This window comes from Halichoeres trimaculatus, unplaced genomic scaffold (genome assembly GCF_033239565.1).
Source record: "Halichoeres trimaculatus isolate MK-OKI-2021-1 unplaced genomic scaffold, fHalTri1.1 fHalTri1_scaffold_19, whole genome shotgun sequence".
Lineage (NCBI taxonomy): Eukaryota > Metazoa > Chordata > Actinopteri > Labriformes > Labridae > Halichoeres > Halichoeres trimaculatus.
In genome coordinates this window covers 7,097,417-7,110,970 of record NW_027437197.1, presented here as the reverse complement: position 1 = coordinate 7,110,970, position 13,554 = coordinate 7,097,417, and the positions used below count along the sequence as shown (strand labels likewise).

The 13,554-nt window shown below is 41.7% G+C and overlaps 1 protein-coding gene across 2 annotated transcripts in view; it reads right to left on the bottom strand.

The window, feature by feature from the left end:
• The window catches only part of efnb2a (ephrin-B2a), a 34,003-nt gene that overhangs the window by 8,530 nt on the left and 11,919 nt on the right, over nt 1-13,554 (bottom strand). For both annotated transcript variants that reach the window (XM_074695321.1, XM_074695320.1), the window contains one exon: nt 11,390-11,673. In XM_074695321.1, coding sequence (XP_074551422.1) covers nt 11,390-11,673 — 284 coding nt within the window. The remainder of the gene's footprint in view (nt 1-11,389; nt 11,674-13,554) is intronic.

Sequence of the window (13,554 nt, the reverse complement as noted above, 5' to 3'; positions counted from 1 at the left end):
CCAATGTCCAGCCTTTTTGGTATTTTGGTGTTTTCAATCATTTTTCAGCATTTTTCAGCTTCCTAAGACAAATAATTCAGTTAGTTTCTATGTTTCTCACTTATAACTTTTTAAGTTCATGTCTCCTTATGGAAAAATTAGTTGTTTTGAAAAAGTTTGAGGTACATATGAATTCTAACTGTTCGAAAACGCATTTTTCACTCCTTTAAAAAGCATTTTATTAATGCTATTATACATTTATGTGTCTCAGGAACCAAAAAGAAAACAGATTTTGTTTTATTTTAATTTTTTTTTTGCACTTAACTGCTGAGTAACATAAACATTATTATCTAAATAGGCATAAAACTGTGTTTCCTGATGTTTATTACTTGCATCTTTACATTATTAAGATTTATTTATTTTTATTTGAACATTCATTTTTAAAGGTTGCGTCCTTATTTTGGTGGGACTCAGTCAGTATTGTGAACTGACTTTTTTTTTAACTGGTTCGTAATTAAAATCTCAGTCACATTCATATATTTTCTTGGCTATTCTTGCTAGTTGTCTTATGCTACTGCAGGGCAGATCATTGTTAATAATTTTTGACTTTTTATTTTGGGGTTTTTTTTTAAATATTTTTTTTTTGTTTTTCACTTACAAATTTTTATGTTCGAGATTCCTTATGAAAAAAAATTTGGGGGAAAGTTTGAGGAAAAAAATGCATTTTAACTGTCCTACAAAGGAGTTTACACTCCTTTAAAAAGCATCTTTTTGATGCCATTTTACATTTATGTGTCGCAAGATCCAAGAAGAGAACAGATTTTGTTTTATTTTGAAATTAAATTGACCTATAATCTCCTTTTTTGTACTCATTAATGAGTAACATAAAATTAGGTTTAAAAAAAAAGTGTTTTCTGTTGTTTATTTCTTACATTTTTTTATCTGATTGTTTCTTTTTTTCATTTATTTAAGCACTCATTTTTAAAAGGTGAATTTGTATTTTGGTGGGACTTGGTTAATTTTGTAAACTTTTTCTTTTTACTGCTTTAATTGATAATATCAGTTACGTTTATTTATTTATTTTTTGGCTATTCTTATCAGTTGTTTTATGCCACTTCAAAGCACATCACTTTAAATAATTTTTGATGTTTCATTTTGGTGTTTTCATCCTTTTTCTTTTTTTTCATTCCTAACTTTTACATGTCTTGTTGTGAAAATATTGTTGTTTTGAAAATATATCAGGTATATATGCATTTTAACTGTTCTAAAAAGGAGTTTACGCTCCTCTAAAAAAGCATTTTTCTAATGCTGGTACACATTATTGTGCCTCAAGATCCAAGAAGACAACATATTCAGTTTTATTTTGAAATTAAATTGACTTCCTTTTTGCACTCACTGCTGTGAAACATAAACATTTTCATCTAAATGGGCATAAAACTGTATTTCCTGATGTTTATTTCTTGCATCTTTACATTCTTCATCTATCTTTTTTTTATTTTAACACTCATTTTTAAAAGCAGTCAGAAAAACAGCCGTTCCTGTGATTGTAGGACGATCACATGTGAAGCTTATCTCAGAAAAACAGCCACTTCCCAAAGACAACAGAAGCAGTGAACGCCTCCCGCCGAGGAGCCAAATGAGTCTGCCCCCCCTTTAATAAAATCACAATTCACCTGCTCATCGCCTCCGAGTCTGCACTCAGGCTGAATATTTCACATCCCCAAAGTCAATTAGCCTGAGTAATTGTGACGGTAATATCTCTAACTGTGCTGATGGGCCTCGTCAAGGAGGCAGTTAAGGGAGGAGAGGAGGAGGGAGGGGAAGAAGACTGCACAAACAGCGGCCATCTTGGCAAGAAATTTGGAGGCTTATCCTGCATTAGCGCTTACAACACTCCAGGGAGAGGTAGCTAGCCACACATTTAGCCAGAACACCCTTTTTTTTAAAGATCTAAAAATCCAGATATGCTTCCAGGATGAAGAAAGAGAAATGTGCTGACATGAAACATGAAAAAATGTGGTGTGTTGATTAAAACTAGGGCACTTCTCCAGGAGAGAAATGAAGGTAACAGAGGGAGGTGATAAAAACCTGGATGGTCCTCAGATAAAAAGAGATTAAAGGATGTAAAAAGCTCGTTTAAACACAGGAGAAAACAGAAGTGAAATGCTAAACGCTGTGTTTAAAGGACGGCAGCAGATGTTGCAGGAAATCTGGAGGGGCGGAGCTCGACGGCTCACACGTGATAGGATGGAGGATGAGTGTGTGAGCAGGTACAGGTTTGAAAAGTGCAAACTTGGGAGAAGATCTGCAGTTCTTCCCCCGCAGGCTCCAGTGCAGAACTGCAGGTAGCTGCCATCACCATGAGTCGGGATGGTGAGCAGACGAGAAGAAAGGGGAGGGCCAAAGGGGGAGGTGGGGGTAGCAGGGCTTGTGGTTTATCAGGTCAGTAACACAGAGGCTAACGAGCTGCTGCGGCTTAGCGGCTTGGCTTCCCGCCAGAGCGCAGTGGCCCGCATTCACTGTGACCCCCTCCTCCTCCTCTTCACCATCACCCCCTCCTCCTCCTCCCTCTCTGCTTCCTCCCTTCCTTCAATAACACCCCATCCTCCCTTGTTTCCTCTTCTTTTCCACCTTACTGCCACCACCTTCCTCCTCAGTCCCACCCACCCACGCACTCCTCCATCATGCTCACAGAGACTGAAAGGCAGGTGCCTCTCTGAGAAAGAATGAGCTTTGAGAAATGAAGCTCAGCCACTTCCTCCTCCTCCTCCTCCTCCTGCTGCTCCTGCTTGTTGTCCCTTCCCTCTCTTTTCCTCCCTTTCCGCCCTCCCAGCCACCAATCATCTTGATCCGAATCCCTTCCCTGCAATAAGACGGTGATGGGAGCGGACACAAAGAGCATGTTAACAAGGCCTCCTTCCCTTTCCTCCCTCCTCCTCCTCCTCTCCCTCGTCTCCCTCTCGCGCTGACCTATGGCTTTCCAATGGAGCCCGAAAAGCACATTACATACAAAGCTCCTTAAAGGCTTGTGCTCCTGTGTGTGCGCGCTTGTTTGTGTGTTCATTTCATAAACCTGTTAGCACAACACTCATGAATTTTACAATCCCGCACCATGTCGCTAAACCACATTAACTCTGTTTACTTTGCCGGCTGATTGGCACAACATCGGAGTATTTGCGTAGTTGTGTTTGGGTGCATGCACGCTCAAGCCGCTTGAGCCTGGGAGGTCAGAGGTCACCGTGCTGCACAGAAGGTGTATTTAGGCCACTTGTGCCCCCTCCGTTCTTTGTTCTCCCGTCCCGCCTTCTCTTTGCTCGATTAAATCATTTAACACATGAACACAGAAGTTAGAAAAACACAACCCTCGCCAAGCCTCGCAAAACTTTTCCCCCTTTTTTTCCTCTTGGCTGTAACATTTTAAAGAAATGTGAAGAAAAAAATCCTTCAATCTGGAGGCATCTTAAACTCTAAATCTACCCCTTTAAATGCAGAGTAAAACGCGAGGTCTGTGCCAGAGCTGCAGTCAGGAGAAGCCTGACTTGGATTTAAACAGAATGTGATTGTTGAGTCGGCTGAATGACTTGGCCCTCCTCGGTCCAGGCCGGAGCGGCTGACAGATGAGCTGGCTAGAGTTAACCAGCTAATCCGGACTGCCCAGGGGGAACATGTTGGAGGAGCAGGGGGGAGTGGGATAGACCTGGTTCACACAAGATCCTCAGAAATATTGCTGGCATTACAGTGGTCAGATAAGACTTAGGGGAAAGAGGAGGGAGGAGGAAAAAGGAAAGAAGAGATAGCAGCTGCAGGTTTTATGTGACTTTTTTCTGTAAGAGGGAAAAAGGGGGAAGAAAATAAAGAAATGATTTACACGCAGGTTGTCGTCAAAGGAGCTTGTGCATCTAAAGATAAAAAGAATGCAAACATCTGATGCAAAGAAGTGATTTAAACACAGAGAAGTCTTCAGGCAAAAAATCTAAAGCTCGCTTCAGTTTGCTTAGTGCTGAAAACAAGCTCAGTAGCAACCCACGCAGCCGTCTTTAGGGTGTTAATTGTTCTGAAATGAGGCTCTATATGCTGGAACTCACAGAGGGAAACAAGTTGATTAAAAGTACGCCAGAAATGATTTTTTCTCATTGAAGAAAAAAGAAGAAGAAGAAGGAAAAAAAACAGAAGCTCTAGTGGATCAAAAATCTCGTCAGACGTCTATAAAAGACAGAAATCATGCCGGGGATTTAGCAGAATTGCACAACAGTTTGGATGACTTCTGATGTGCTCATTATGTGGTCGTGCAGGGTCTATTTTCTCGCTGTGTTCAAAATGGCAGTGTGGTTGAGATGAGGTTTTGGTCACGTACACACACACGCATGCACAAACAAACGAATGAAAGAAGGTCATCAGGAGAAATCACTCAGAAGCAAAGTGACAGAAGGGGCTTTTATTTTGAAACTCTCACATACTAATGTGAAAAGCTTTAAGGAGAAGTTTCTGCAGATTTGAAAGAGGAGGTAATTTCTGGTTCATTATTTGAGCGTCTTTCTCAGCCGTGCATTACTCCGAGTTGAAAAAGTGAACCGTCTGCAGTCCAGCAAAGCCTCGCAAAGCCTGAAAACTTCTCCACGAAATCTGCTGCTTCAGATTTGCCAAATTCTGTGGGTATAATTAATACACAATGCACCGCCGAAAGACAATGCCGTGCCGTTCATGAATAGTGGAAGAGAGCAGCATGGCAGCAAGAAGCAGGAGAGGCAGAGGGAGAGGAAGACAGCGAGAGATTTAGAGACAGAACAGACAGATTGAATGAGGACAGGAAGAGAAGAAGAAGAAGAGGAGGAAGAGGAGACAAAGGCAGCTATGATCTAAACGCCCAGTGTAATTGCCGTCCATCAGGTTGCCGTGGAGCGTGAAGCCATCATCACAGCGCCGGCGTTATGAGCTAGTTAAGAGCCGTCACTGCAGAGTGCACTAATGTGCAAGGACAGGGGGCGCCATCGTGTTCGGGACCCAGGTGACCCTGAGAACGGGGCCAGGGCATAGCTGGGTCACCATGAAAACCCACAACTACACAATGAAGACGACAAAAAACCGACCAATCACTGCTCTTCTCTTAAAAAAAGACAAAAAACATTCAACAACATTCCTTTAAATATTAAGAATATGTGCAACATATATCTATTTCTAAGTTGACTGCTGTCTGTGAAGTTATGCTTCTGTCCCCTAGAGTCACAGGACTATCAGAGCGGTGTGGAGGTGATGAGACAACTGACCAGTCCAGAAAAATGTCTTGTTTTAAGTTATTAAACGAGGTCTAAATTGACTGAAACTAGTAGAAAAAAAATCTGCTTGTATTAAGACATTATTCTAATCTTGACTACGGATGGGTGCCTTTCACATTTGGAACGGTACTGTACGGATGCTCGGTACCTGGCAGTTGGTATCAGTACTCCATAATACTAATTTTCAATTCCTTTGTGCGTGTTATTGTGGCAATAAATGTATTTTTTTTCAAATGGTAAAATCTTAAAGTTTTTCAATTTATAAATGTATTTATCAATACATATAGGGATGCACTGCTCCAGATTTTCTGGTCCCAATACAGCTACAGATACAGATACTGATACTGATACTGATACAGATACCTATACAGATACCGATACAGATAACGATACCAATACAGATAATGATACAGATACTTATATAGATACCGATACCGAGACCTATTCAGATACAGATACCAATACAGATACTGATACGGATACTGATACGTATACAAATACCGATACTGATACGGATACAGATACTGATACGGATACCTAGACAGATACAGATACCGATACCAATACAGGTACCGATACTGATAACTGATACTGATACAGATAGAGACACAGAAACTGATAACTGGGCTTTGGGTATGGACTAATACCGATCCTGATCCGATACCAGAGTTAAATAATAAGCAACATGCCCTACTGTGGGATAACACTGGTAATATTTTGAGTGAAAGACAAAAATGAGTACATATGGAATAACTGAGATTAATATTTAAACTATGAGTGTTAAAATGTTTATCAGCAGTTTGGTTAAAAAAGTGCTTCAAAATTTACAGAAATGACAATTTGGTTGGTAGACTAAATCATTGTTTAGCCTGTGTGTCAAATTTGGACCGATCCTTTCCCACTGATACTTGATCCAGCTTTGAGGAGCTGGATCGGCACCAGGATCAGATCGGTGCATCCCCATGTAAAAGTACCCATCCCTGATCTTGACCTCATTTTTGTCTTCAAATAACTTGAAATAAGATATTTTTCTGGACTGGTCAGGTGAAAGAGGCTCATATCAAGTCTATAAAGTCTATTTCCTGTTGTGATTCAGGCGAAAAGTGATAAAAGGTCGATGAAATGTTTCTGCTCTGGTTGTAAATTCTCATCCGTCCTTCTTCTGCCCTCTTCAGCTCATCTCTGCCATCCTGTTCCTCACCCTGCCCCTGTTCTCTCCAGCTCTTTAGCTCCATTCCCCCTCTCTCCCTCTCTATTTAGCTCTCTTTCCTCCTCCCCCTCCCTCCCTCCCTCCCTCCCTTCGCTCTCTGACGTCACTCTTTCTGCCCCCTTTCCCTCCTCATTCATCTCCCTCTCCCTCCCTCTTTAGATCATGTAATCATCTAGCTCGCTAGTTTCTCGGCTGCAGGCCATGCTGCCGCAAACAATCACATCAAACTCATCTGCTCTCAACTGGAGCAGCATTGTACGCCGCCGCTTTAAAAAGGGCACACACAAACACACACAAACACACGTGCATGCAGGGAAACACACAAACACACCCTCATAGGAGTGCACCAAGATCTGCACGCAAGGGACAACATGCAGGCAGAGTTTGGACACTTTTACCAAACAATCAAAAAACACACCAACACTGCTGCACAGATCTAACCGCCTGTTATCCTTCAAAATAAAAGCCTAGGATGAAACAGTCGACTGCTTAAGAGCGATGATGCTGAAGGTGTTCGGAAGGGGGGTTCTGGGTATGATTGGGTCAAGTCTTTTCATCTAATCTAGGTCCTTGCTCAGGCACAATACACAACACGAGGCAGCACTAATCCAATCGGTGGAGACTCAGATGGGCAGCATTGATGTTCAGGCCTCGGCGATTGTGAGAAGAAATGGAGGATTAAACGGCGGTTAATTAATTACGTATCGAGTGCTCACTCCAAAAGACTAATGAAATCCTCGAGGTGAGTTTTGTGAGGCGGTGTCAAAGTCTGACGGAGCCTGGACACACACACACACACACACACACACACTCAGAACAACAGTGGGCTTTCACTCAGAGGCGCAAAAAGCTGATCCAAGCCTGATAGTCCTCCTCAGACTTCGTGACACATCAGAGCAAATGTAATTCATCATTATTTCACCATGAAGTCCTCTTTTTCAGATTGGCATTGGAAAAAGTAAAGCTTGTTTATAAATATAAGATGAGTTTCAGTTAGCTTGAAACGTCCTTCAGACGGACACTTTGAACTTTTCTGCTGTGAAGACTTTTTACAGCCTGTAATTTCAACTTTACTGCAGCAAAGATGTTAAAATAAGCTCCTCGTCTTTTCTCTGCACAGACTGTGTTCCCCTCCACCACCCATGATGCTCTGCGTACGAGTGAATCTATTAATTCTGATACCTTTTCTACGCCCACGAGCAAAGACTGACACTCACACCACTACTGCGAACAAAAACATGAATGTGACTCCACCCACGCACACCTCTGTGAGCTTCTCTCTTTCTGCCTCTGATGTTTGTGTTTGTGCTTTCCTCCCGGTGTTTACCCATGCAAAGCTGGAGCTTCTCCAAAATAAAAAAAAAAAAGGGAAACAGCAGAGTACACAACGCGGCGTCACAATGCAGCTGCAGCGGGCTGTTAAAGCTGCAGGACTGGAGGCCTGAGCTCGCCAAGAAGAAGCAATTAACAGCAAAACGTGACACGCTCCAGCAGAGGAACAGCTCCTTCTCTCCCCTCTTTAGGCTACGCATTAGCATTTCGGGATCTGTGGAGGGAGGCGGGACAGCACAGGGAAGAGGAGCAGGGGGGTGTTTGTGGAGAGGGGAATTTGCAAGAAGTGCAAAATTGGATTTTTCCAGCCCCTCTTTTGAAAGTTCTGAATTGAACTTTCCCACCGCTCTCTGTTCCAACTTGTCGAGTCGGCAGGCTGATGAAGAGGAGGGCTTTTACACCAGGCGCTGGGAAATTGAATATCCTCGTCTGCTCAGACTTTGATGGAGAGCCACGAGGAGAATTATATTTCACAGACAGAGAGATGCTCCTGCCTCCTGAGAGACGCGTGTGTACGTGTACGATCTTAGTGTCTCCTTAAACATTTTCTACGACCAAATTGTGATTTTTGTTCAAATAAATTCGGATCTAAGATTCTTTTAAATTTCATATGCATCTGCAAAATCTGTGATGTGACGCAACACTTTAGTCCGACTTTAATGTTATACTCCCTTTCAGCAGACTGTCTGCTACAATTTGGTGTTAGTTGCAGGTTTGTACTATAATTTACACATTTCATATTCTAAATTTTAGTATCCAGAATATTGCCAGGATCTGGATCTTATCGACCATTTATCTTGGAGTTATATATGGTGAAAACGGCCCTTTCTCACAATGATAAAGAATCCTTTAAAAAAAATCCTGCATCCAGACGGTGATTCAGATCACCTTCAAAATTTAATCACTCCTTCCTTATCCCATTTCGAACATTTCCTGAAAATTTCATCATGATCTGTTTGTTACTTTTTGAGTTATGTTCACAGAAAAACAGACAAACTCTCCCAAAAACATAAGATTAAACATAGAGTTAAGGAAAACTAAAGAAAAACAGTCTCATTGAGAACAAAATCTGTTCAGACTCCATGTTTCTACTGCAGGGTTTGCACACTTGCAGGATTTTATCTGTTATTTAATGATTGAGGTTTATTGACGTGTCTTATCTCCAGTCTGAGGTCAAACAGATTCTACAAACTGGAGGAATTTGACGATGGTTAAAGATGTGAAGTCACTATAAGCATAAATAGCATCTGCAGACTTGTTTCTGTTGCAGAAGACGTTTTTTCCTCTCCAGCACTTTGCGATCACATCGAGCGTCAGGACTCGGGCAGAGCTCAGAGAGATCAGGGATAAGTAAACAGCAGCATCGCCTCATCAATAATTAACTGCAGCGTTTGGGTGGAAGAGGGTGGAGGGTGGGGGGTGATGGTGTCTGCGTCTCTTCAGTCTGGAGCCTTTGTAGTCCTTGAACACACGCTTGCACACACCACATCTGATGCTGGATGATCACACAGGTGTATTTATGCTTGCATCCAGCCCCGTCAGGTATGCATGTATTTTTCATTCAGCAGGAGAGCACAGCTGAGTTCAGAGGCGTGGATGTTCTCTGGTTTAAATGCATTTTAACAGAGTGTTTAATGCGGGGAACAAAGCCTGGGGTGATTCAGAAATTGTGTCATTACCTCTTCTGTCAACAAGGAAACTGGATGACGTTATTTAATTATGGTAAATGTTTCTATACCTGTTGAACTGCAACAGAAAAAAGTCTTGTGGGGTCACTTCTTTGTATTTTTAAACATTTCTTATCTCTAGATCCTGGATAACTCATGTTTTTAGGCTGTTCTGGTAAAATATAAAAACTTTCTAAATGGATTTCTGCAGTTATCTCAACCTTTAACCTGTTTTTCTTTGAGTCAACAAGCTCCCTTTACCTGGATACATGTCTCACCTGCACGACCACTTTAACACCTGTTAGACTTTCACAGCCAGACATGCCCTGCCATGCAAATATCCTGCAGCTATGACACATCAGCGACAGATCAGCCACCGTTACTGTTGGGTTAGAAACCACCTGAAGCTGAGCTGAATGAACATATTGTGTCAGCGAACCTGCTTTTTTTCCTCTCTTCCCAAACAGCTGCCTGACAGATCTCTCTGCAGGACTTCAGAGCACCGCAGAGATCGGAATAATATTTAAATATCAGGCGCTTTAAAGTACAGTGCAGCATGTTGTACATTTGCTTAATTCCTCTTCCTGCAGCACAGAGTGTTTGGATAATAATCAGTGTTTCCTGCTCCTCTTTCCTCCTTTCTTCCCCTTCCTTCTCCTCAGTCAGAAATATGGCCCTCCACTCTGTGTGACAGCTCACAGATGGCTGTGGCAGAGCCTCACAGATGGTCCTATCTGCAGTGCACCCCCCATCAGCGCCACACAGATGGTTCAGTCCACCTCCCGTGTTTTCAAACCAGGGGGCCGCTGCTAAACCCCATCACAACTTCCTCCCAGGACGCCGTACGCACATCACAGGGAATCAGTAAAGCCGAGAGGCCGCACCTTCAGCGAGAGGCTGCTGAGTCACTTCGATGTCCTCCTCGAACTTCAGATTCTGATTTAGATCTTAAAAGCTAATCTTAAAAATAGTATCTTAAAAAAAAAAAGTCCAAATTTCTGCAAATGGACTCATATCATGAGCTCCAATGAGTTTGAATTATTTACACGGATAACCTCATTTGTGGTTTGAAAAGAGAAGAAGCAACATCAGTCTCTGCAGCATCTGTCAACTTTAGTTTGTCTGTGTCAGTGCATTGCATCATGGGAAAGTGTGTCACTGGCTCGAAATGTCCTAAAGAAAAAAGTTTAAAAGTCTTTTTTTATCAGAAACAGCCGTCACCAGACCTGATTAAGAAAAGCTGTTGTTTTTCTGCACTGAAAACAGAAGCTGCTGTGCTCCCTCTGTGTGATTTAATCCTTTAATTTCGTGACATTTTTATTGAAATGGTTAACGTCAATCAAGAACTACTTACTGGCATCAGATCATGATATAAAAAAAAAGGTATCAAGTCGAAGCAGATGTAGACGAGCAGCTCCGGTGTCAGGGAGCTAAAATTCACGTTTTTCTAAATGGAGTTTGGTGGGTTTGGAAGAAGTGATTTTAAGTGATGTTTCTGGTGAAAAGAGCAGCTCCTTCTTTTGAAAAAAAGATTTTAATCTAAAAGGATCTTTCATTTTTGTTGTTAGACACTTAAAATATCAACCTGAGCTTGTCAGCGGCAGAAAAAACATGAACTTTTCAAAGATTTACTTTGATCAGGCACAACTGCCCTCAAGGTCGGAGTTACAGCAGGTACAGCTGACGTTTTCTTCAGCGGTTTACCTTGTAGTCATTTGGATTTCTGAATATGTCAAAAAAACAGACCCAGGTTTAAAACACTGGGATTAACCTTTGAGTAAAACGCACAACACACCTGACCCTGACGTTTGACACATGTCGCCAACAGCTGCTGCTTCAACCGTCCTGACTGTTTAAAAGGTTGCTGTCCCCCTTAAATCATTGAAGGCCTCATTCATCCCCCCCCTCAGGCGGAGACGTGTACTTACAGATGATGTAGTAGTCCTTCCCTCTGAAGAACTCCAGGCCCCACAGATTAGGACTGAACTCCTGAAACTTGAGGGTGAACTTGACGTCCTGGTCCGGTTTGACACAGTTGAGGAGCGGCGTGTCGGCCTTGGTGATGGTGCAGCTCTCCAGCTGCTCCCTGGGCACCATGTACACTTTGTAATACTCCACACCGTCGCCCACCCCGCCATCCACGCGGGGGCACACAATGTCCAACTTATCCCCGATCTGGGGGTACAAAACCACGCCTTGGCCTGGCACGAATCTGGGAAGAGACGCAGAGAAAGAGTGATGTGAGTACGCTGCAGAAAACTGATGAGAAGTCATTCATTATGCATTTCAGATTGGAGTGTTTGCCATTGAGCTCGCCACATCTTTCAAAAAAAAAAGAGAAGTCAGCTTAATTATTGATGTGGTAATTACTGATTGTGTTCATTAATTTTAGATGACGGCGGATAATGGCGGGCGGTTTGATGTGTGTGATGAATTTGAGCGCGTGGAGCAGAGTGACCCACGTATCTGGCGTAGAAATCACAGAGCCTTTCACTCCAGCATTGTGGCGGCGACGGAGACGGAGAATAATTAAGAGGGAGGGAGGCGGCGCACAAAAAGTGAAAATTAAGAAACAATATTAAAAGCGTGAGCGACAACAGGGAGAGGAGCAGAAAACGCAGAGAGCTGGAGGGGATTTGTCGGGGAGTGGAGTTAAATTTCCCTAAATTCTTTCCAAAAGTTAAATAATGTTGTCGTTTAGTCTCTGAGTTGTGTGTGTGTGATCCCCTGCAGCATCCTTGTGATTGCATATTCTCACACACACACATTCACAGCTGAGGCTAGAGTTGGCGGTGTAACCTTGTATTTATCAGCTAAACGAATTCGCTGCATGCTTAAAACACAATTTGAAATGTTAACCGTGAGGCCCAGGAGGCTTTTTTCTAACCGCACGCTGTGGACTGGATCACAATGCACGATGGATGAGGGAAATAATGTGGATATAATCAGGACATTTGTGATAATAATGCCCAACTGTGGCGTGTAAGTCATGTTTTCACTCTTTAAATGTGAGGATTTTGTGCTTTTCCTGCCTTACGTAAGAGTTTGTGATACATTCAGTGAAATAAAACACTCCATCTCGTCTCACTGGGCGACTTTTGAGCATTTTTGTAGCTGCAGCATCTGAGAAACAAAAGGGCTGATTGATTTCTGGTGCTTCAACTTGTATGATTAATCTACAACACAAAAGTGACTGATACTTGCCTCCTGCTCTGAATACAAGCCGAGCTAAATCCTCTTTTTTTTGAGTCAATACGAAGCTCTCCTGCTTCTGTATTCTGAACAGAAGTTTTAAATTCAAGGACCTTCTGTTTACAATTAGAAACACGAGACAGTGGAGCAGCTTTCGCTTTTAATAATTCATGTTTTGAGCCACATTTTCATGTTCATTTTCCTCTGTTATCATCAAATGGTTTTCACTAACAGTCTTTAAAATATCGTGGCTGTTTGTGGCTGTATTAATCTTTAATCTGTTTGTTTTCATGTGTGCAGATATTTAAAGCGTTAATGAGTTTCTTGAGTCGATTTTTGCTCTGTTGTCATCCCCTAACAACACAACACTGCAAAAAACTTAAATCTTATCAAGTGTTTTTGTCTTATTTTGGGTAAAAATCACTATTACACTTAACATGAGCCACAGAAAAATGTCTTGTTTCAGGTTATTTAAAACAAAAATGAGGTCTGAATTGCTTGTAACAAGTACACTGCAATAATCAAAATATTATGAGGCGTTTTTGTCTTATTTTAAGTAAAAATTGTCTTATTACACTCAATATTTGCCACATTCAATTGGTAAGTCCAGAAAAATGTCTTGTCTCAAGTTGTTTAAAGACAAAAATGAGGTCTGAATTGCTTGTTACATGTAAAAAAAAAAATCTGCAAATGGAACAGAAAAATTCTCGTAAATTTGCTCAATACAAGAAACTGTTTTATGTTATGAGCAATTTAGACCTCATTTTTGTCTCTAAATAAACAACAAGACATATTTCTGCAATTTTCAAATAAATGTGGCTCATATTGAGTCAAAAAAGACATTTTCTACGGAAAATAAGACAAAAACACTTGACAAGAAGTTTTTTGCAGTGTATTTGCA